The 25,097-nt window shown below is 32.2% G+C and overlaps 2 protein-coding genes across 2 annotated transcripts in view; both read right to left on the bottom strand.

The window, feature by feature from the left end:
• The window catches only part of LOC308654776 (bifunctional heparan sulfate N-deacetylase/N-sulfotransferase 4), a gene marked incomplete at both ends in the record, with an annotated part of 250,397 nt that overhangs the window by 213,513 nt on the left and 11,787 nt on the right, over positions 1 to 25,097 (bottom strand). The window lies entirely within an intron of this gene.
• LOC308655070 (large ribosomal subunit protein eL21-like) lies at positions 647 to 1,057 on the bottom strand (the record flags this gene model as incomplete). The annotated part of the gene is made up of 1 exon (XM_081304844.1): positions 647 to 1,057. The coding sequence occupies exon 1, from the start codon at positions 1,037 to 1,039 to the stop codon at positions 647 to 649; it is 393 nt and encodes a 130-aa protein (XP_081160970.1). The 5' UTR covers positions 1,040 to 1,057.

The raw sequence follows: 25,097 nt of genomic DNA, 5'->3' as shown, positions 1-25,097 counted from the left end.
TGAATGAGATGGATCAAATTAAGTACATATACAAATATGGCATAATGAATCCCACATAATATAAATATAAAATATAGAAAAATATTTTAAATAAATAAATTTTTATATTGATTTTTTGAGAGTAATCTATAAATATTAAAAATCAAAATTATAAAGGAACACAAATGTGTATCCAGTTGATATAATCACATATTTATAATCACATAGGAATGCATCATCCAAGGCCTTTGAAACAAAATAACTTCTCTGTACCTACATATGTAACATATATTTAAAACAATAAGAATTAGAATAGAATTTGTGTTCTTACAGTAATCACACTGACATGGTTATTCTAATCAAGTGATGTTGGTATCATGGAGCTGTGACAAATAACTCATGCAAGCTCCTACTTGTCCCTAGTACAACTGAGATCTCTCAGCATGGGAGAAAGGAGATATAAGTGTGAAACACAAAAATAATTGTTCCTGTTTGATGAAAGGACCAAGAGTGACACTAATAGTTTTTTTTTTTTCAATTTAAAAAATCATTTTTATAGTACACGGGCCTTTATTTTTTTAATTTTAATTTTAATTTTTTTACATTCATTATGTCCTGAATTCATAGGGAATAGGTTCCAGCAGTTCAGGCTCCTTTCCATTTGTTCTCACAAAATGTGCTTCTCTGGGAGGGTGGGGGGTGCAGGTGGGCGCTTCAGCTGAACCCAGATACCTTTTTCTTTGGCTTCCTTCTTTTTCTGATCATTTTCCTTCACACACTCCAGGAAGCTGTTTCGGCTCTTAGAGTGCTTAATATGCTCAATATGCACATGAATTCTCTTGGCAAAAATCTTGCCCTTAACTTGCTTATTCACAACAATGCCAACAGCATGCTGGGTAACACTGTAGACTCTCCCAGTTTTGCCATGATAACATTTGTGGGGCATTCCTTTTTGAACAGTACCCATTCCCTTGATGTCTACAATATCACCCTTATTGTAGATTTGCATATATGTGGCCAAAGGAATAACTCCATGTTTTCTAAAAGGCCTAGAGAACATATACAGGGTTCCTCTCCTCTTTACGGCCGAAAAGAAGTGACACTAATACTAATAGTATATTTCACAGGGACCCATGAGCATCCCCTACAGCATAGTTTGTGGCCACGAAATGCCATGCCTTGAAGCAGGAGCCAGGATCCTTACAAAGTAGCCAAATCCAGTCCTAGGCCACAAAATTATAAGATGAACTTGGAACATTTTGTTATTTGTAGTAAAATAAACAGGTTCCTTCTGTTGAAGTCAAAATAATTTGAGCATCAATAATGCCCAAATAATCAATAAATTCTCAATGGATTTAAATCTATGACTATTTTTAAATTCATTATCTCATAAAGATAATAAACACAAAAGGAAAATAATTGTCCACAATTGGAGGATGCAAGTCAACCAGAACTGCATTTTGAAAACTAGCTGCTAAAAATAAGTCAGAATTTGTTTAATCTTTTTTTAATAAACTGTACCACCGAGTAACCTAATAGTAGAGAAGTTTCTTTTCATAGATTTATTGCAGCTAATGAATGGAGAAAGAATTATGACATAGTTTCACAAACCCTAATGAATTAATGGGTTTAGGAGTTGATCATTAACAGCTGCTAATATCACACAACGACAGCTGGATCTTACAGAAGCTGACAAGCCCCTTTTGAAGTAATTTTCCTTAAATATTGAACATGAATCTGATTTAATCTTTAGATTCAACTCTCAATTTATAGAAAAGACAAACTATGCTGAAAGAAAAGCTATGAGATAAATAACAAATCACTTTTCATGTTATTATTTTTATTAATTGAAAATAGCATATAAAAAAGATGTAATTATTTTTCAAGCTACCTCAGCCTTCCAGAAGTAATTCCCCAATTCATTGAAGAAAAACTCAAACAGGTTTTTAAAATCCTCAGTATTAAATACAAGGGTGATGCAAATCAGTTCAAGGTGATTTCTGGTTAGCTGTGAGCTGACAGGCTAGCTAATGACATTCTCTGGGAAGGATTACCTCTGAATAAAATGGTATCATTGAAATATGAATATAAAGAAAAAAGATTAAATATCTTGTTTTGAAGTTAATCACAAACTTTGATATCTTTCTCCTTTTCATTCCAAGAATGTTACTGATCATCATAGCCAGAATGTAGTGTACTCCCATTTATTTGTTCTTGACACATCACATTACATACACATGAGATATCTGAGTCCCTGCCTATAGGTTTGAATTTTCTCAACCTTTAAACAGGAAAGACTACATCCCTCAGATATTTGTGAAGGCAACTTGAGAATAAAAACCAGGTGTTATTTTTTCTTTCTTATGAAGCAATGGCTTTTTGTGAAAGCACTTATTCCGTCATTTATTCATTCAGTCATTGGTCATTTGACAAGTGTCCATTATATGCCAACTGGAGACAGAATGGTTCACTTATTATTATTTGTTTTTGAACGGCTTTACTCATCATGTGCTGGGCATCTTTAAAACAGGCAGAGCTGTGATTTGAACAGAGACATTAGCTCCAGATTCTATCTATATCAGTGCTTTCCAAACTTTCGCCATTCATGGTAATTTCAGTGTCTCAGTAATTTATTTGATGAAATGAAAATACCCAAATAAATGTCTTAGAGTTTCCTTATTATACATTTAGGCCCCCAAACTTAATAATAATAGTGTAGGTGGTGTCTCACAGGTGTTTCTGTATTTCTTTTACAATATCTTTCAGTTATTGAACAGACCTTGTGGCGCTTCTGCAAGTTTACTGTGTCCCCAGGATGCCTAGATGCACAGATTGGAAATGAACATCAGCTAGTTTAAGCTCTACACATGCTGCTTGGATATAAAAATAGTTCCTACTCTCAGTCTGAACCCTGACAACAAAGATTCCCAAAATGTCCTATCAGTTTTAAAATGTATGTTAAAAATCATAGTTATGAAGATAAAACTTTAAAAAATAAAAACAAAATATTAATAGACACATACTTTAAAGTTTGACTCTCAATCATGGTCATAATTGAAATATTAGTATATGTTTAAGAGTTACAAAAATAAATCCAAGAATCTCTGTTATACAAAAGTGGTATGATAAAGTATACAAGAACATAGGTTTTCAGAGATAGGAGGGCAGAAGTTATGATCTTGAATCAGCCAATGCATACCTAGGTGATTGCAGACAAGCTACATAATGTCTCTTGGTACCTCAGTGCCCTCCTCTGTAAAATGGAGAAAATAACATTTAACTTGCAGCTTGTTATTCTGATCTACATAAGATGCCAAAAATATTTACGGCAGCTTGGCATTGATAATGAGATAAATATTGAATAAATGAAATAACAAAGGGATATAATTAAAAAGTTGACTGCAAAAGCATTATTTGAACAATATAATCAAAATGCTATGGTATTTCAGAGTGGTAGATGTTACTGCTTGAAGGGTCTCAGAATATTATAGAACTAACTTGAGAGTAACTTAAGAACAGTGACTCAAATATTTTTTAATCATAACTACAGAAAATATTTTATAGGCCTCATTAATACTTTCCATAATTTTAACAAATTCACACTAATAATTTAATGTGTCTGTTTCCTCCTGTTTATGATCTACTAAATTATTTTCATGTTCCATAGTTTGAAAGATACTATTTAAAACATGGGCAGAAATTGAATTGTATCTTTAACTGCAGAATCAAATAGTAGATAGTTAGGGACTAATCCTTCCAACAGGCTAGATAGGCTGAGAGCCTGCTGCTACTACTGCACAAATATCTGGAATAAATTATGATGGCCTATATGTTTCACATTGTTGCACTCACTAAAGAGAAAATTGATTCCTCAGCAGTAACACCCCCCCACCTCCAAGCACACATAAACAGTAAGCTGAGCAAAAAACAATAAGGAGAAAGCACCTGAAAAGGGAAGGGTATGGTCAAGTGTGTTTACCATTAGGGAAAATGTCCATTTTGTTGTCATGCAGGGATAAAAAGTAAGTCTTGGAGCCAGGCTAAGCAGAGAACGTCTGCTAGAGATTCTACAATTAAACAGAGGCCTAGGATAAAAGATAAATCATTCCAAGTCAATTGGGACTACTCATTCTGGGATAAAACTTAAATTCACTGTGGTGAAAAACAGTCCCAAGTTTTGGAATTACACATTTACATAGATCAATTTCAAAACCAAATGTACCAAACCTATACAGGAAGAGGCCAAATGTACCAAACCTCTTCCTATACAGGAAGATGATACCATAAATAAAAGTCAGCAAGAAGGAAAAAAAAAACACAATCAACCAATCAAACAAACAACCCCAAACATCCAACAATAATTACAGATTGAGACCACCATGAATGCCAGATATTGAAGGAGTTATATTAAAACCTCAAGAATATAATTATGTATGAATTAAAGAGATTTTAAAAAGATTGGGTAGATTTCAGAGAAATAGCTTATAAAGAAAAGATAGGAAAATATACTAAATCAATAATAGTGGTGATTCACATTGGATTGCAATGGCCAACATTTTATACCCAGGATATGTGGAAGAGTTAAGGTCTGTTAAGGACTAGCAACAATGTGAAACATTTGGGAACATTTTTGGTGTCCTGGTGGGAATACAAAGTGGAATAATCAATTTGTAAAACGATTTTTCATTAATACTGAAGATGATTATGTGCAACTCAAAACTTGTCAATTCTACATCTAGAAAAACTCAAATGATGTCTTATAAGAGCAACTCACATAAATGAGACCACAGGTTTTTACACTCTCAGTGTAAGGGTTGAAGGAACTTAAGTCTATGGGTCATGGGAAATAAACATTACAAAAGAAAGGGAACTAGGAAATCTGCCTAGGTGGTGGAAGAATTTGGGACTTACGCAAATCTTCATGTAGGTTTTCAGTTCAAAACCATGCTGGCTATTTCGTGCAAAAAAATACCCTGATCAGGAAATTAAAAAAAAAAAAACCTTCATTTTTGATATCCCTAGGAGACTGATGGCAATAAATGTACACCTTTAGAGGAATTCACTTCAAAAGAGTTCTCTAGTAGTTTCCATAGGCATGATCTATGAAAAGAATGGCAGGCTCTCAGGCATGGAGGCTATACACAGACCCTCTCTCACAAGGGCTATCCTGCTATACTAAATGTGTGACCCTGCAGAAGTAGAGAAACTGACCTTCTTATCACCCTCAGAAGACTCTTTTGCTTGGAGGAGCACTGAGTCAGTTTTACAGAAGAGATGCCTGTACCTCAAATGGGTTTGCTTTCCTTGCTTACAGAGCTTTTGTTTTCTTTTATGTTGTTTTAGTTTAAGGTGGGTAAATAATAGAAAGAGGGGGATAAGATGGGTGTTACCTAGCAGAAGAGAAAACTGATGTGGGAGAGGGAAGGCATGATCATCAGACGTGATTGAAATGGCAAAGGATCAGGGTCATGGATGGTTGTCGTGGATGTGTAGGTCCCCTGCTCAGATCAATTTTGCCAGAAAGTGCACAACTGAAGAAGCACTGTTTTTCACTCCACCCCAGCTGTCCCATTGTCTGGAGAGTCACCTATAGTCTAGGACAGACTGGAGCCTCATTATCCCAGGCAGGTACCATAAGCTGTCTTCTGTGCCCTCTCGGCATACTCGAGGCCAATGTTTGTGAAGTAATTGAGGAAGTTTCTCATCATAAAAGACTGAAGCTAGTTTCTAGCTGGGTTTCTTTTTTTCCTTGGCTTTTACCTATTTTCCATTCTGCTTCCCTATTGCCCTGTTCATAAACACTCGATAAATATCCTGAACAAAAACACTCTTTTAGGATTCTGCTTCTAGTAAACTCAAGCTAAGACAACTTGAAAAGGCAATTGTCCATATCTTTCTTTTCCATATGTCCTTTTTCCTAAAAATCTATGCTTGCCTACCTTATTGGTAGTCCTTCTCTTGCTCATTAAAAGAAAGCCATACCCTTTACCTTTCTCGAGTCCTACTGAAGAATATTTTCCCAAGGTGAAAATCCTCCTAGGGTGAATGTGAGAGTGGAAAAATATAACATGATAATATTGATTTCAAGGTAACCTACTCTAGCCATCAATCAAGGCACTATAAACACAGCTGATTTTCATTATTCCCTTTATGATGTGTTTGTGTGTTTGAGAGAGAATGAGAGAGATTTGGTTACAAGCAATTACTGCTAAGTCTGTGTTTTAGTTTATGCTAGGAAGATTTTTAGTCAGAAATTTGAACAACAAGGCTGTAGCAGAAATGACAATTGTTTATTAAAATATCTTTTATGTGTGATTTGTTTGTCAAAGAATTCACTGCACTTGAATAAGTTCAAATAAGAGTAAATTAAAGATAAAATTAGTATAAAACATTAACTCTTAAAAATATCTGACTTCCTTTGGACTAGGGTTGTAGCTCAATGGTGGAGCACTTTTCTCTCAGGTGTGAGGCACTGGGTTTGATCCTCAGCACCACATAAAAATAAATAAATAAAATAAAGATACCGTGTCCAACTATAACTAAGAAATGTTTTTTAAAAGTATGACTTCCTGTTCACATATTTAAATATATTTCAGATAATCTCAAAGTCCATCTAAATATACATCTTTAGCTGGAGTTAAAAGCTTAAGCACTTGGTGATATTCATCTGTTACATTTAATTGGCACATTTCCTAAGACATCTGAATTTGCAAGATACAATGGACAAAACTGACTGGAAAAGAATAATATGATTTTTTTTAAGAGAAGCTATAATACTATTGCTTAAATTGTTTTAAATTTAATAATAAGAATAGACTGTATGAAAGGAGAAAGATTGAGTTAGTAGGTTTGACAGTAAAGAATGTGCATGCTAACTAGGTTTAATGGCAGGCATGTTGAAGAAATTACTTACGCCCCCTTCACAGGTCCGTAATTTGATAGATACTTATCTCTGTATCTATATCATTATTTGCATAACTACAATTTTTTATCATCCTCAAATGATAGTAAAATTAACAATAGTTTTTCTCAATCCTGAGTGTTGTTTAAGTTTAAATTAGGTACCATTCCATGAAACACAAATATGCAAATAAATAGTTATCTGATAAGTGTGGAAAAGCCTTTTTGAGGTATTTCCTGAAACTCAATGAACAGGCTGTAATGACTGCGTAAGCATACTGCTATAGAACAAGATGTTATTAATTTTTTGCCTGAAAGAAAATTGTAGAAGCACTTGATAACTTTTTAGCTGGTAGATCTTTAAAGATATTTTTTTTTAAAAAACAAGACATTGTTACATGGATTTTTTAACATCTAATTTAGAGGCAGGTAAAAGATAACTTTCATTCCAAATTACTTAATTATGTACAAAAAAAATAGAATTAACATTTATAAAAAATGATACTGAACTTGTCCATTTCTAAAATAAGTCAAATTCATCAATGAGAACATACACTCATAGAAAAAAATCCTTATTCAAATTTCCCATGAGGTTCATTTCAAATACACTATTTTATGTTCACTAATTTAATTTCTTTTCACAGTTTGCAAAATGATTTGAATTTTGATCAAACACTACACTAGTGGTAGTGCCAACTCAGTACAGGCTTGGAAATTTTTAGAAAAAAAGGAAATAGAACTCATTATAAAATCTCAAGTTGGTACTTTTTGCTCTGTGAGAGAGTATGAACAAAAGATTCCCATACATAAGTCACATTTGATATTTTCTTATGCAGTAAATTGAGTGGAATCAGTTATGGGGGAAAGCAATATAAATTTTTTGAATGTAAAAAAAGGGTTTCTTCATGGTCACTGTTTTTCCCTCAATTCTTGATTAAAGTTATTCAATTATTTTTGCTGAAAGCACTTATTAGAACCACTGGACTCAAAACAGAATTTGTTACCTGATATTTAGAGTCAGTACATTCTTTTAAGACCAACATTTTGAAACTATAATTTGCAACCCACAGGTGATTATCCTACAACAGGGTAAAAATTAGGTTGGTATGAAATAGTGTGTACCTTTTGCAAGTTGAAAAAATGTTGTTATGAAAGAGAAAGTGGAAAAAAATAAACCTATTAGATTTGGGGGCCACAGATACCTCCTCTAGTTGATAAAGTGTCAGAAGAAGTGATTAGGAAATTGAAAATATTTTTATTCAAGAACTCAAAACTATACTCCTGCCAGGAAAGACTTTGAGTACATCTAAGGTTACACATAAGCCAATTTTTTGATAGACCCCTATGTTAGGATACTTGTCTACAATGATCAAGCAGAATGAAGCATCTTTTAACAGTGAAAAGTCACCAATTTACAGTGAATCATCACTGTATGTTTTTTCTTTAATGAATTTGTTGAAAAAAAAAAACTAACTGGGGAGTTAGTTTTAAACAGAGCTCCAGTTTTTTCCTATGAGACAAAGGCAGAAATCAAAGGTATATAGAAGGATTAAACACTTAATGTAGTAATTTGAAAATGAGAACATGTTGATGATGAAAGTGGACAATGAAGTAATATATATATATATATATATATATATATATATATATATATATATATAGTTTTTGGAGTACTGGGGGGAAAGCCATAGGTAATGGCTTTAATGTAGGGAAGTTAAAATTAAGGTCATATAAAACATATTATTATGTAATGTCTTTGTCACATAGAAGCACAAATAATTAGTGGGGCTGTTGGAGGCTTCATTGTGGGACCTCTAACCCATTACTCTCATTTTAAAAATGAAGACCCAATGAAATTAGTGAGAGGGTTTTGCCTACAATTCTATCAGTGCTAGGACCAGAAAAACTAGTTCTGACTATTGGTTGGGAGTTCTTGCTTTGTTTCTATTCTTCTCCAGCTACTTTTATATCAATGTCTTGCTTTCATGTTCCATAGTACTACCAATTACCATAGAGTTCAAATCTTTCTTCCTGTGAGAATACAAATGGAGTGACTCTTTTTGCAGTTTTATCTTTCCATTTTCAGAGACTGTAATAATAATGTTTTGGGTTTGTTCTCTTCCAATGTTCTGGGGAATCAGAATTCTCAAACATGTGAATATATTTTTACCACCATTAAAACTTCTCTGAAAGTATCAGTTTCAAATATTGCAAAGTGATGACCTTCAAAGAATGTATTTAATCCATCAAAAATTATACCTGCTTATAGTCATACAGTCATATAATGCCATGAAAATGAAGCATAGCGCACACACACATACACATACAAACCACTCATCCATATTCAGAACATGTCTGTTGGTTTTTAATGAAATTAAATGCTGCCAGAAATATGCATGATACTTAGAGTGAGTTACACATTTTAGACATGCTATTGAAACATGATTATAGTTATGAAAGAACTAGTGCTCCTATTTTTTAGAAAACTCTGTTTACATATCCAATAAAAAATCCAGTGAAATTATTGTTTTTAATATCCTTATCATACTTAGTTATTGTGTTCATGAATTTTTGCAGGTACTAGTGGGAGGGGACATGCACAGTTTTTGAGGTTTATAAAGGATTCAATCTTCATTTGCATGTTTCCCTCCAACAGGACAATTATTAGTCACAATTTCATCTATGTGAGATGTTGCACTACATTAAATTCTTATGACTGTAGAAATAAGTAGATTATACATGCTTTGATGAAATAGAATCTTCTTCAAACAGGAAAGTATTATGCTTTTGTAATGCAGAGAATCTTATTTTAGAAGTAAATCTCCAGATTAATCAGTGGAAAATAGTTTCTTAGAATGATGCACTGCATTTTATTTAGACTGTATGCATTTTAGTGAAATTGTTTCAAGTACCTCTGAACTTATTTAAATAAGAAAATACTTTTATAGTTTCAAGTTAAACGATTTTTAAACTTTTAAAAGTTGCAATATATTACAGAACTAGGAATTGTTCACTACATTTGAACTTCTTTTTTTCCTCGATTCAGTAGAGTATTCTTTATATAAATTGTTCACTACATTTGAACTTCTTTTTTTCCTCAATTCAGTAGAGTATTCTTTATATATTCTAGCTTTACTAAATTTTTACTTGATTTTATTAGTTTTAAATGTCTTAAAAACTGCAGTTCAAATACCAGAGTATCTTCATCTAGTTTTACCTGAGTTCATATAAGGTAGATATACCTGTAAATTACGTACAGAAACTGGACTCTAGCTTTGCCAAACATTGGAGAATTAGCTTGAAGTTCACTTGAATCTTGAAACTTTTCTTCCTCCACACTTTCTTTTAAAATTAGTACAGTTTCTTGTGGTTGTTCCATAAGCCATTACCAAGATACAATTAGATTTTAATAACATTTTACTACATGAAAGTTTTTTTTAATTATTGTAATCAACCTAAAAAGATACAAAATAGAATAAAATAAGACAGAATTGGCTTGTTTAAAACATAAAAGTCATTGAAGAACTAGACAGAAAAAAACCAGAATCCCTTATATCTATTATAAGAGATGAAATCACTAGAGTCATATAAATTGTACTAAAATGAAGGCATATCGGTCAGAAAGGAGTTGGTTTATTTTCTTTGCTAATTGGTATATTTATTATCTAAGGCAGGATTTTTCAGACTGTGTCTTTGGATTTATTCTAATCAGTATAAAAGTACTCTGTTACACACACTCATACACAATTCCATAAGATTAGAGATTCTAATATTTTCTTCTGATATTCTAATAGGGCACATGCAACCTTGTTTTGAGGTCCCTATTCCAGTAGAATATCAAGACTAGTCAGTGACCACCCTGCTGTATAGTTATTTGTATCTTATTTGTATGTCCAACAATTACATATCAAGAATTTTCTCATCTTTTACCATTATCCTGAAATTTTAGGTCCTTAATTCTTGATGTGGTGTCTACCTCAGGATAATCATTTTATAAAAGAAGAAACCCCAAAACTAACCTTTTGACTTGAAGGGTTGCTTATTCCTTGATAGTTATACTGCCCACTGTAAAGTTGGCAAACACCCAAGAATAAATATAAACCAGGAAGATGTTTCTTTTATACCTGTTAATGACTTGTGTAAATCCTCTTATTGTGCTTTTATTTGGAAGTAAGAATAATTTCTCCTGAATTCAAGATGACATTGATGGTAGTTCTTATATCCAAATAGATTTTGGGGTCTTGCTTAACTTATTACCTCCTGGCTCAGTACAGGGAATAGGGATGCCTAATTTGAATCTGTGTCTTAATTTGAATTTGTGCAAAGTGATACTTAATTTTGAATTTATAGGTTAATGGGAAACAAAAGAAACATAATATATAAGTGGTAGGATGGCATCTCAAGTCCAACAGGATGTACAATGAGAGAGTTTGTAATGCCCAGTGTGTTAGCTGTTTATTACTCTGACCAAAACATCTGACTAGAACAACCTAGAGGAAGAAAGATTTATGTTGGCTCATGGTTTCAGAGATCTCAGTCCACAGTCAGTTGACTCCATTGCTCTGGGCTGAGATGAGACAGACCACAGTGGCACAAGGGCATTGTGAACAAAAGCTGGGAAGGAAAAAGAAAAAGAAGGAGAGAAAGAGGAGGGGAGAGAAGCTAGAGAGAATAAACCTACAAGGGCATGACCCCTGTGAGCTACTTCCTCTAACTAAGTCTTACCTCCCAGTATTCTACCCAGATAGCAAAGGATTAATACAGTGGTGAGGTCAGAGTCTTAATGATCCAATCATTGACTTAAAACCTTATCTCTGAACATTGCTGCTGCATTGGGGACCAAGTTTTCAACTCACCAGCTTATGAGCAATTTCCAGATCCAAACCATAACACCAAAAGAAAGTATAGCAAGCTGAACTAAAATTAATCTCAGCATAACAGATAGTACCATACGCACATTGCTCATGTTATCCCCATTGTGGGTAACAATTAAGAAACTATATTATCTAGCACATTAAGTTAATGCTGTTAATTTTGGTACTGACCGTCAAGTTGCTTTGTTTTTGCCTAAATTATGATTTGTTTTTGGCTATCTTTGAATAAAAATTATACAAATGAGTTTATATAAAATTTATGTTTTCAAATATCCTTTGTAATATCTGAGAAATGATTTAAATTATTGTTGGGGTTTATGGACTTGAAAATAACTCAAATTTAAAAACCACTAATAGGGCATGATTAATAATATAATCAATGATAAACTGTGTTACAATTGTAGTATTAATTTATAATTTTTAAAAAGTAAAGCAACTCCTATAGGCTTCTAAGTTATTTGTAATTGTGTAAGGGAGATGGTGATATTTACTGAGCTAACTTAGTTTCAGAAGACTTGATTTGCCTTGGAGGTTCTTTCCAATTTAATTTAAGTTTCTCAACCAGGGAGCAACTCAAATGATTTGTAGTTTCATAAAGCATTCTGAAAGGCCATTTCATTGGCCATAGGAAATAAACTTGGAATCAGATTCCCTCTACCCAGTCTGTGATAGAATGCCACTTTCACAATGGGCCATACAACTTTTATTGGAAATTGTTGTATTGCCATAAAACCAAACTCTTCACTGTATTTCTGGTCATGTTCAGTGAATAAATATTTATACTATGATTTAAGCATAGTGTATAATACTTTCAAGGCCATGATCTCTCATACTAATATGATTTACTTATTTCCAAAGATCCCTTTTTAAGACATTTAAATTATAGTAAAAGAAATTCCTCCTTTCTCTGTATGCTTCTGGTCAGTTTCAAAGCTTGAAAGCTTGCAACAACAAATTCTGCCAAAAAGAAGAAGTTGCAGCATTTTGAATGATTCTTCTACTTTTTAATAATTTTTTTGACTCTCTCTCACACATACATCTCCAATACACATTTATGGTAAAATTATCTTTAGAAGTTAAATTTTCATTTTAATTGGAATTAATACTTCTCATAAACCTTCAAGACCTAAAAATCCAAAGGTATTTAAGATAAATGAAAATTGACTTGTCTTAAATTTCCACATTAATGTATGTATAGTTATAATTGCTTTAAAACATGTTCACTTAATGACCCTGTTTTATTATTTTCATTTGATCTTCCCCCAATACACACACATTTGTTTAAAAAGTGTCTTTGCTAAAAAATAACTCTGAATGAAATTATAAAAAATGTGATCACATCAAGTATTACTTTAATATTAACATATAGACTCAAATATTACAGGCTGTCATTTTGTTGTTGTTTTGGTACTGGGGATTGAACACAGGGGTGCTTAACCACTGAGTCACATCCCCAGTCATTTTTTATATCATATTTAGAGACAGAGTATCACTTGGTTGCTTAGGACCTTGCTAAATTGCTGAGACTGGCTTTGAACTCATGATCCTCCTGCCTTAGCCTCCTGAGACGCTGGGATTACAGGCGTGCGCCATGGCGCCCAAATCAGGCTGTCATTCTTGAACTTGCTACTATTAATGCAGATCAGGCCAAATAACATTGTCCTGTCAATGGTTTGATGAACAAGAATTATAGACTGTTGGTCATTTAAGTTTGCAAAAAATAGGAACTAAAAAACATCCGACAGATACTACCTTATAGGAGAGGATATGTTGCCTAATAAAAAGGGCATCAATATATTCAGGGCATATTATAATGCATATTGTTAAAGAGAAGGTTGTCAATTCACTAGTTGATATTTTTCATTAATGGGAAGAGTATTAGAATATTGCACAGTAGTTACACAGATGTGATTTACATATGGAATTCAGCAGTATCTAATCAGGGGTTGATGTTTCTTCTGATTATAAGAAAGTAAGACTGTATCTGGGGTAAATGGTCCTTGGTTAACAAATATATGTATAAAGGTACAAGGGTTGAGCAGTCTTAGCCTGTGAAAGGACATAGAATGGAAGGCAAGAGGACACCTGAACCGTTTAAACATTTCATGGTAACAAATTACCTACCTGCAGTCTGGAATCAACATTAAGTAACTGAAAGGGGGAAGGAGGAATTGAAACAGAGAGGAGATTAAAAAAAGGAGAAGAGAAGAGAGATAAGAAGGAAAAGAAGAAAAAACATTAGACAGAAGGAGGAGAAGAAGAATAAAGAAAATCCTAGTAATATAGTTACCCATGAAGAACTTATAGAAAAGTGCTGGCCAGAAATTAGTTTTAGACATTATAGTATTTAAAGGACTTTTTAAAAAAAGTTGAATGTACCATATAAAATTTTAATTATCATTGTTATGGGGTACTCTAATGTATTCTCTCCTTTGTTCCCACAAAGGTTCATCAAAATCTATTATAAATAAATGCACTGTGAAGCTTTTTGGGAAAGTCAAGGGAAACAGTGTGTAAGGGAACAAGGATGTAGAGACAGACTGCTCAGTTCTGCTTCTGTGTCACTGCATGGCTTTAAATAAACCACATAAAAATTTTAACGCCATTTTTCTCATCTCTAATATACTTCATTATAACCACCTTAATATTTTTGAGATGAATGCAAGATGGATAAAATGCCTATCATCATGTATATAGTAAAAATAAATGTTCAAGTACATAATAGGAAGAAAATTGTGAGATATATTTCTAAGCTTTTCTCATTATTTTCCCTCCTTAAATTAATGAATATATTTCCAAATTTGGACAAAATTTTTCTTTACAATGCTTTGTTCTGCACCAAGTTCACCTGCTTAAAATTGAAATCTTCTCAAATTGAATTGCTTCTCTAGCAAACCTGTTTTTGTCATTGAATCACCCTTCATCACACTTCCCAGTTTCATAATGTAAACTCAGAATTATATGCATGCTTCCCGTCTCTTTGTTCCATAGACTGAGTTTACAAACTTGGGCAGATTTGTCCTTCAAATAGCTCAGATTTATGTCTTCCTCCCAGTTCTTAATGTGGCCACTCTGAAACAAAGCCCATCACCTCTGCGAAGAAGCACTTTTTGCTTCCCTGCTATAATCCATCTTCTACATCATGTCGGATAGAATTTCCTGCCTCAGCATACCACAGCCCTCTTTGAAAGCCTCTCCTGATGACCTGTTCTGACTTTCTTCATGTCTATGAGAGCATACTTCATATACTTAGGACATCGCTTCCGCTAGCTGATTTAATGTGTGACTTTTAATTTTTTTCCCACAAGGACTTAAAAATCATTAATCACTAACCCTTCCTTATTGGAGTTTTCATATGACTGTTTTTGACTTCTTTCTGGACTTCTCTTGGTTAGTCAGATCAAACCTCATCAACGTCATGGACAGCCTAAATTTTTATCTCTACATTATTTCATTGCCTTTTGTTTTTTAAGCAGATATATGTTCACTGCTTTATACTTGGGTAGCTTGCTTCTTACTCCAACTCTCACTTTGACTGTGGTTCCAAAGCAATATGATGGCTCTCTCTCTCTCTCTCTCTCTCTCTCTCTCTCTCTCTCTCTCAATGACATCAACAGTATCTGAATGATCAGAGTTTGGAATCTTAGAATCATTTATAACTTTTTATTTTCTTCTCTTTCTTCCAGGATTTCTCCACTTTTACCCTTTATCTAAGCAGCAAACAAGCCTGGCACCTGTAGAATCTCTTTTGCTACCTTTCTCTCCTGAATAAACACACAGATACAGTGCTAGTTCAAGTGTTTCATATTGCTTCCATGATCTACTGCCACAATTCCCTGAAACATGTCTCTGAGGACATAGCTCCTATCTCACTTCCTCACATTTATCTCACAGTTATTTTCTAAAAAAGAATTCTGCATCATTTTCTCCTTAAGAACAAAACCAAATAGAATAACAATGAAACATCCAACGGACTCTTCATTTAATGCAGAATAAAGCCTAAACTACTTATTGTGTCTTGGAAACACTATATAAATAACACCAATATTGCTTTTTCAGTCTCCACTTAACATTTCTACACAAATATAATATCCATATATACCAAAATTTTTACCTTCCAGCTCAGCATTTTGTAAGCATCTCTTTCTGCCTGGACTATTTTCTGGTTGGTGGCACTTCCTTCATTATTCAAATCTAGTTCACCTACATAGAAACAGGCATTTGTATTTAGACAGGCAATTCTTCAGAAGGAAGAAATAGGTGTTTTTCAGCAAATTTCTTATCTTTCAGCATAACTAATATAGTATAAGAAAATAGACTTGAAGGGAGAAAGTGAAATTTGGAAAAGCTTTCTTTCCTTCCAGTATTACATGGAAATTACTGAGCAGACTTATCAGTAGGGAAACAAATTTTCTAAATGTTGAAAAAAATATTTTTTAAAATAAATAATATTAAGTATATAAACACACATGTGCATTTCTAATTCATGCATTTGCCTGATCCTGGTGAAATTAATAGATTAAATTACAATAATTTTGAATTTAAGCTTCAGGGTAGTAGTTTTTTGATAAATTTGGAAAATGTACAATTATGACAATGTTATCTATTTTAAATTTTTATTGATTGGGGTAACATCTTTTTTTACATTTTTTATTTTGTAGTTGTAGATGGACAGCATGCCTTTATTTTATTTGATTCTTTTAAAATATTTTTTAATTGTTGATAGACCATTATTTTATTTATTTACTTATATGTGCTAAGAATCAAACCCAGTGCCTCACACATGCTAGGCGAGAACTCTGCCACTGAACTAGAATCTCAGCGCTGGGGTCACATCTTCTAATCGGCGCAGTTAAATTATAAAATACTTGATTTAGTTAAAAACATTCAGGAAAAAACAACCACTTACAAACATAATGATCAATGGAATAATTCCAGATCAAAAGTCAATTGAGGAACATTACAACACATTTGGTAGGAAGACTGGAGCCAGACTTTTGGAACTAAAATAAAAGCTTTGGTTATAAGATCTTGGAAAAGTTATTTAAACTCAGCACATTTCTTGTTTCCTCTTCTGTAAAATTAGGATATTAGAAGCACCTATGACTTTTTTTTAGATTAAATGGTTTTAAATTTTTTAAAATTTAAGAATAATGTTTGCATAGAGTAGGTACTAGGAAAGTTTTTCTTTTTTTAATCATGACTTTTGTAACTATTGCTGTCTTGTTACAGTTTTCATTTTAACAGTCATTTCTACTCATTACTATGATGTCCTTATCATTTCATTTCTTTCAGTAAATTATTGAATCACAGTAAATATATTAAAGCTAAGCATAAATTATAAAAATATCTGAAAAATATTTGATAACTTAAAACCTTGTCATTATTGTACCAGAATGCAGTTGCATATGGATTTCTAATTTATGTACAGCACAAGCTGCTTAAATATTTCAATTTAGTCCTGCAATAATAAAGTTTTTGATTTAGCCATAACTCTGTAATGAATGATTTTATGACATATATGGCTGTATTATATGTGGACAGGATTTTTCTATGTAACTATGCAGACATATTTATTAAAAGAAGGGCAGTGTTCAGATATGAGATTCCTCTTTACTTTCTTGATGTCCTTCTTAAGGATGAACATGATATGATTGCATCTCTGTTGAAAGGTTTATAAAAAAGTTCTCTCTCTCTCTCTCACACACACACACACACACAGAGAGAGAGAGAGAGAGAGAGAGAGAGAGAGAAAGAGAGCGAGAGATACACACAGGTGCATCAGTTTTAAAATCATGAAAGGCAGTAGGAAGTCAAGATGGATAATGAAAATGACAGTGAATCTTTTTTATCTTCTGTTAATATAATATCACTAATATAAACAAGTCAAGAAAGTATTTATTCTTCTTTAAACAAAAGTGACACTTCTCCTCACTGAGCATAGACAAATAATACTTTTGTCTTTTCATAGTTATCCATCCACCTAAGTCATTGCTGCCATTGATGAATGGGGCTTTTTAAAAAGCTACTTGAGTAATGTCAATGATATTAAATTATGTTGCCACCTAAGTGTTTATTTTTGTAACTTCAATAATACCACTGCCAATGGAAATGTGGTATATTTGACAATTTTTTTTTCAGCAGCAAGGGGTTTCAAGCCAATTGCTATATGATTGTTTATAAGTTTGGATGAACTAGATATCATAGGAAGACATTATGTCTTCTTTCTATGTGCTATTTGCAATATAGGAAACAACTCTTTTTGTTTTCTGTTAAATTTTCTTACTTTGCAGTAAGTTTTAAAAAACAGTTTAACTTTGCCCTACTTCATTTTTTAAAATTATTGTTATTTTTATATTTTAGGACATTTGAAATCAAGTTGTGCTTTTCTATAGAGGAGCACAAAGCTTTGAACTGATTTCTTCTGCTTTGAGGTACATGTAACAACGTTTGCATGTTGCATTTTCAGAACCAGTTTCAATTTCAAGGTCTCTTTCAATTTCTTTTCTTTTCAATAGTGGTGGTAACAAAGTGAAATTGTACTCCACAGGAGATCCAAACTTTTATTATTTTTTTGAAATGTACAGAAGTAAGAAGGGCTTAGAATTAAATTATGTGACCTTAACAGGTAGTAAAAATTAATTGTTCTTTTCTATTTAAAAAAATCAAATGGCTTCACAGAGTCAGAACAGATGAGTAGTTGAAATTGTGGAAAGAGTTGTGAAGTATACACACATGCACAAACCAAATTAGATGTATTGAGGTTAAGAACCAAGATCTCATACTCTTTCATCAACACTGAACATAAAAATATTAATGATTATATGAAGTAGATGATGAAGTGAAAATTGATGGTAACCAAAGTGAAGATACCAGAAATTGATTGAAAGAGACATTAAGTTGGATGTGGAATGAGCAATGAAATTTAACAGAGCAAACAAGAGTTTCCTTTTGTCCCATGGCTCACAGAACCTCATCCACACACCTACACACATCCACAGTATTTCCTCCCTACATTACCATTATCTTCATTATGCAAGAAGTTCCACATGGGACATGTGATTACACTCAATTTAATACTTTACAGTGAGAACTGAAAGGAGATATATTTGGCTATCTGAAAGCTGATGAGTTGAGAATGAATAAAGAAGTATATAGACCAATGACAGCTTAGGAAAATGGTAAAACTGTGTACAAAATTATTAACCAATAGAGTTCAATGAGTTTTCCTTATAAAATTCTTTTAAAGAAAATTTTCATGTAGACCATGTGTCTTTTCACTGGCTTTCCCTAATCCGTTAGCATGCAATGCTTTATTATGGTTTCTTTTTTAAATGGGGACCATTCACACAGTCCTTCCATTCATCAGCTATCCAGAAACAACTCATAGCTTCTTCACAGTTTCCTGAAATCTTTAACTAGTAGTAACCATGGTAAAGAAATTCCAAAATACATGTAAGAAGTCTCTATATTTTTGTTCAGTGTTTCTAGTACCCATGTATCTTCATTAGATTAGCTCTCCCTGAAGCTTCAGCATAGGGACAAACTAATCTTGAGCATTGCTCACACTAAATCTCTAAAACCCTCTTTTATTTAAATATTGGTTTTATTATAGTTTCTCTGATATTTCCCTTTCCACCTTTCCTATACTTCCATACTTCATATTTTTTCTTGATTGTTCATATATATAGGAACAAATTTATTATATTAATAATAATTGTTATTTTGTTATACAAATCATTCAAGGGCAATTCATTTATACTTGAGTAATGGCTACATGGTTGTTAATAAATGATTTTCTATTTCATTTTGCAGAATCTCTGAGGCCTTTTTTTAAAAATTTCTGCAGTTTGGGAAAAAAGTTTTGTTAGGCAGATTTGTCACAGTGATCAAAACACCTGAAAAGAACAACTTAGAGGAGAAATGTTTATTTCATCTCACTTCAGTAAGAATAGCAATGATCAAGAATACAAACAATAATAAGTGTTGGCAAGGTTGTAGAGCAAAAGGTACACTCATACATTGTTGGTGGCACTGCAAATTGGTGCAACCATTATGGAAAGCTGTATGGAGATTCCTTAGAAAACTTGGAAAGGAACCACCATTTGACCCAGCTATCCCACTCCTTGGTCTATACCCAAAGGACTTAAAATCAGCATACTGTAGGGATGCAGCCACATCAATGTTTACATTAGCTCAATTAAGAATTGCTAAACTGTGGAACCAACTTAGATGCCCTTCAACAGATGAATGGATAAAGAAATTGAGCTATATGTACACAAGGGAATATTATTCAGCATTAAGAGAGACCAAAATTTTTGTATTTGCAGGTAAATGGATGGAGTTGGAGAATAATCAAATTTCAGGAAACCAAAAGCTGACTGTTCTCTCTGATAAGTAGATGCTGATCCATAATGGGTGGGGCAGGGAGTGCATGGAGAAAATTGGAGGAACTTTGGTTGGCAAAGGGGAGGGAAAAGGTAGAGAGGGGACATGGGGGCAGGAAAGATGGTGGAATGAGATGAAAATCAATACCCTGTATACATGTATGACTGCGCGTATGGTGTGACTACATTGTGTACAACCAGAAAAATGAAAAGTTCTGTTCTATTTGTGTACAATGCATTCTGCTGTCATGTATAACTAATTAGAACAAATAAAAATACAAAAAAAGATAAATATCCCCAAGGCCATGACCCCAGTGCCTTACATCTTCATCCCTGCCTCATCTGCTTATAGTTACTACCATGTAGTTCATTCAAATTCTTAATTCATTGATGGATTAATCCACTGATGAAGTTAAAGTTCTCATAATCTAATCACTCCAGTATGACAACCTTGCATTGATCAACACATGAGCTTTAAAAGAACATCTCACATCCAAACCAAAAGAAGTCCAAAAATGTTTTATTTGCCTTAGGGTGAACAAGTATCAGCAAGTACATTCTTACATCTTAATTTAGAAAAAACTTTATAAAAGAGAGAACAATTTACTGTATTTAGTGTAAATTACTACAACTTATTTTTTTCATTGTGAAAATACAAATATATTTTCATTTTGAGAGATCAAGGCAGTCAGTAATCTTTAAGCATTATGAAAATTATATTTTGCAATAGTTATAGTTTAAATTTTTTCCATAGATTTATGAGTGTAGAAATAGAAAAATATTATACAAATATAATTAAATAATTAAACAAATTAAGCAAATTACAATATAAAGTGAGATTATTTCTACCTTTAAATTAGTACTTAAAATTATCTCTACTTGACTGTACTTGAAATAACATTTTGGATTATTTCTCCAATAAATAAGTGAAAAAGTCCAAAAGTTACTTACATAATGCTTAACTAGAAGATAATTTAATGATAGTTAAATGTTGCAAAAATAATAGGATTTGTGAAAAAGCTTATAGAAAGAATATTTTCTATTTTGATTTTTTTATATGAAATGGGTGCATGGTGGCTTATGCTAAAATATTAAATTGAATATTTAGAAAATGATAAACTGACAATTAAAATGAGCATTAGAAAATGGATTCTTACTCTCCAGTCATGTACAGAGCTTAAGTATCTTTGTAAAATTAATTAAGGCACAATAAAACACTGAATGTTAATACTACAGGACAGATAGACTTTATTTTTCAAAGAAGTGCTCATTATTCAGAGATAAAAGAAAATATTGCCTAGATGTATAAACTCCATATGTATAGAAAAATTTAAGAAAGCAGGGATTTTGCTTATTTTTAACTTATATGTGTTTAATATAATTTTCATGGTAATCTTTCATTAAAAAGAAAAAGAGATGCAACTTTGGTATTAATCTCATAAAGCATTTTGGATATAAAATATCTCTTCCAAAGTACCATTTTAAGAACTATTTGCAAGCAAATAAAAAAGCCACTTGTATTATATCTCATTTGTAATACATTAAGTTTTCAAATCAAAAGAAAGATGCTTGAAAAATTTGGCTTTTTCAATTATAAATCTTTAGAAATTCCAAGTTTGGGCTTATGTTTCTAAAATTTATTTTTATGTGAAAGAAGTATTTTTGTATAAGTTACCCATAAATTATATTTATTTCATTTAATTAGATTTACCCTTAATTATATTTTTAATTAGAGTTATGAATATTACCATAATATCTATCTATGGTAAAACAAATAAAGTTCAATGAACAATTATCCAAAATGTTTAACTATCATATATGCCTTAACTCTACCAATGTTAAATAAATATCTCTTTTAACTTTGGTATACAAATTTTGGAAACTATTTTGTTTTTGTATTTCACATTTAAACAAGTAAAGTGTTTGGGGGTCTTTCAAAAGTATGTGCTGTGATTTTGCATTCCAAGCTCATATCTATTTGTAATCACATTGAATAAATCCTAAGAATTAGATTCAATGTATCTCCCACATTTTTAAATAACAATATCTTTCTGATGAGTGAAGATATTCTTTACACATTTGGTGTTCTCTAAGTGGGGAAACACCTACTGGTGACTTTAAAGATTTCATTATATGAATTTGTATGACATAATTAGGTGCTATAATTTCAATTTAAATACAATGAGTTTTAATCCCTGTTCTTCATAAAATCTAAGATACCATCAATTGAAAGACATTTCCCAATGTCTCAGATTCTAAAATGTCAAAATAAATGAATTATTATAATCAATAATAATGGTAATCAATTATTTTTTAAAAATCTAAGAAATGTTTTTTTTTCCTGAACTCTACTTTATGAATTAAATCAACTAATTTTGCCAACTATGATGTAGAGTTTTTTTTTAATTGTAACTCCTGGATTATGTTATCTTCACAATCATCTGCTGTCTACTGTTGTTAGATTTCTTAACCCTGTGAGGTCCACAGGGTTAAGAATATAAGCACAAGATTATAGTTAAGGAAAAATACAGCAAATACTGTTCTTTTATTAAAAAAATAATGTTTTAAATACTGTTTTAAACTACCAATCGTATTTTCCCACCTAAATCATTTTCTACAGTAAAACATGTCCTGAAAATAAACAACTTGTATTTATGCCAAAACTGAAGCAAAATTTTCAGGTTGTCAAATATCTTCCCATCATTCAGCTTTTGCACTACAAAAATCCCAAGACCACCACCATCACAACATCAATAACAAAACTCTGATTCCCTGTTTTACAAGTAATTATCCAAAATAATCACATATTTTAAGAAGACAGGAAGAAAAAAAATAAAGTAAAAATGGAAATAAAAAATAGAAATTCTAAAAATTGCCAAATATAATTTTCAGGATCAAAAAAATTTAGAGGACATTTAAATAAAAAATAAGGCCACTATTATATAAAATTATAGAGGTTACAAAAAATGCATGCAAAAAGTATCCACAAATCTTGTATATTGATCTATTATATCAAACATTTTTTATAAGCCAAATGACACCTTTGAAAAATATTGAATATAAGAAGGTATTTGCAAATATATCATTCAGAAAACATTAAGTTGTAGTCAATATAAATAATTTCTAAAAACCTTTATAAAATAAACAATTTGAATTAAAGTGAGAAAGGGACATACAGACTTGGAAAAATGAAGGAAAAATGAATTTTTGCCAGTAAATGGATGGATCTGGAGACTATCAAGCTAACTGAAATATGCTAATCCCCAAAATCCAAACTTGAATATTCTCTCTGCTATGCAGATGTTAACATAAAACGTGGGGGTGGGGGAGAAATAGAAATAGAAATAGAAATTCATTGGATGAAACAAAGGGAAATGAAGGGAAGGAAGGGGAGATAGTATTAGGAAAGACAGTGGAATGACTCTGACATAACTTTCCTATGTTCATATATGAATACACAACCCGTGAAACCCCACATCATGTGCAACCACAAGAATGAGATCCTAAAGAAAATGTGAGATACACACACACAGACACACAGAGAGAGAGAGAGAGAGAGAGAGAGAGAGAGAGAGAGAGAGAGAGAGAATGGAATATTACTCAGCCATAAGGAAATTATAGCATTTGCCAGTAAATGAATGGAACTGGACACTATTATGCTCAGTAAAATAAGCTAATCCTCCAAAAACAAAAGCCAAATGTTCTCTCTGATATGTGTGTGTAAACACACAATACAGAGGGTAGGGGAGAGAATAATAGAAGTTCATTGAATTAGACAAAGATAAATAAAGGTTGGGGGATGGAAACAAGAAAGACAGGAGAATGAATCAGATGTAACTTTCCTATATTCACACATGAATACATGACCATTGTAATTTCACATCATGTACAACCACAAGAACATGATCTAATTAGAATAAGTAATACTCCATGTATGTGTATCAAAATATATTCTCCTATCATATATATCTAAAATGAACAAATAAAGAAAGAAAAATGTAGACAAAATATGTGTAACTCAGTAGTATAACACTTTTCTAGAATGTGCAAGACCCTAGGTTCAATCCCCAGTACTATAATAAACAGCAAAATGAAGCATCAATTCTGCCTCACAATCAGGAAAATTCAAATAAGAACTCACACAAAATTGTACACTACCATCCAAGAGCCAAAAAAGAAAGAAAGAAAAGACATGCCTGAAAGTTCATTTTTCAAGTCTCTACAGACTTCTGTCTGAATGTAAGCCAAAGGTTCTGGTTTTAGACCATTTTATAAAACCAAAACTATATTGACTTTAGTATATCTTTAATTTCACATAAATAAAGTTCTCCTTAGAAATATACCCAACACTATGTTTCTACTATAGATCAAGCATGGTAAAAAGTTTAAATGAAGGGCTGGGGATGTGGCTCAAGCGGTAATGCTCGCCTGGCGTGCTCAGGGCGCTGGGTTCGATCCTCAGTACCACATTAAATAAAATAAAGATGTTGTGTCCACCGAAAACTAAAAAAAAAATAAACATTAAAAAAATTCTCTTTTTCTCTCTCTCTCTTTAAAAAAATATTTAAATGAAGATAAACTGAAGCTATGCTGTCTGTTTTTATATCAGATATTTGACTTCAAACTCTCTCAATATAGTTTCACAATCCCCCCCCCCCACACACACACACAAAACAAAGTCTGATAATATTAACATTGGAACAGGATAAACACCACAAAGAAAATAAGTTTTATGAACTAGAGCCCTAAGCATCAATGTGAACTTTCCTCAAGAATAATAGAGGAAAAATTGGTGACTATATGTATGTTAGGAACCTACTTACAAAAATTCAAATGAAAATCATCTAAGATACAAGCAATTTATTGTTTATGCATAGTTTCATATATAATACAATATAAAGAAAATGAAGACAATGATACACAAAATTCAGAATACTTGTGTCCTCTCCAATGGAAA

This window comes from Spermophilus citellus (genome assembly GCF_964194105.1).
Source record: "Spermophilus citellus genome assembly, chromosome: 8".
NCBI lineage: Eukaryota > Metazoa > Chordata > Mammalia > Rodentia > Sciuridae > Spermophilus > Spermophilus citellus.
The sequence above is the reverse complement of the archived record's forward strand: the minus strand, read 5'-3'. Positions and strand labels throughout refer to the sequence as shown.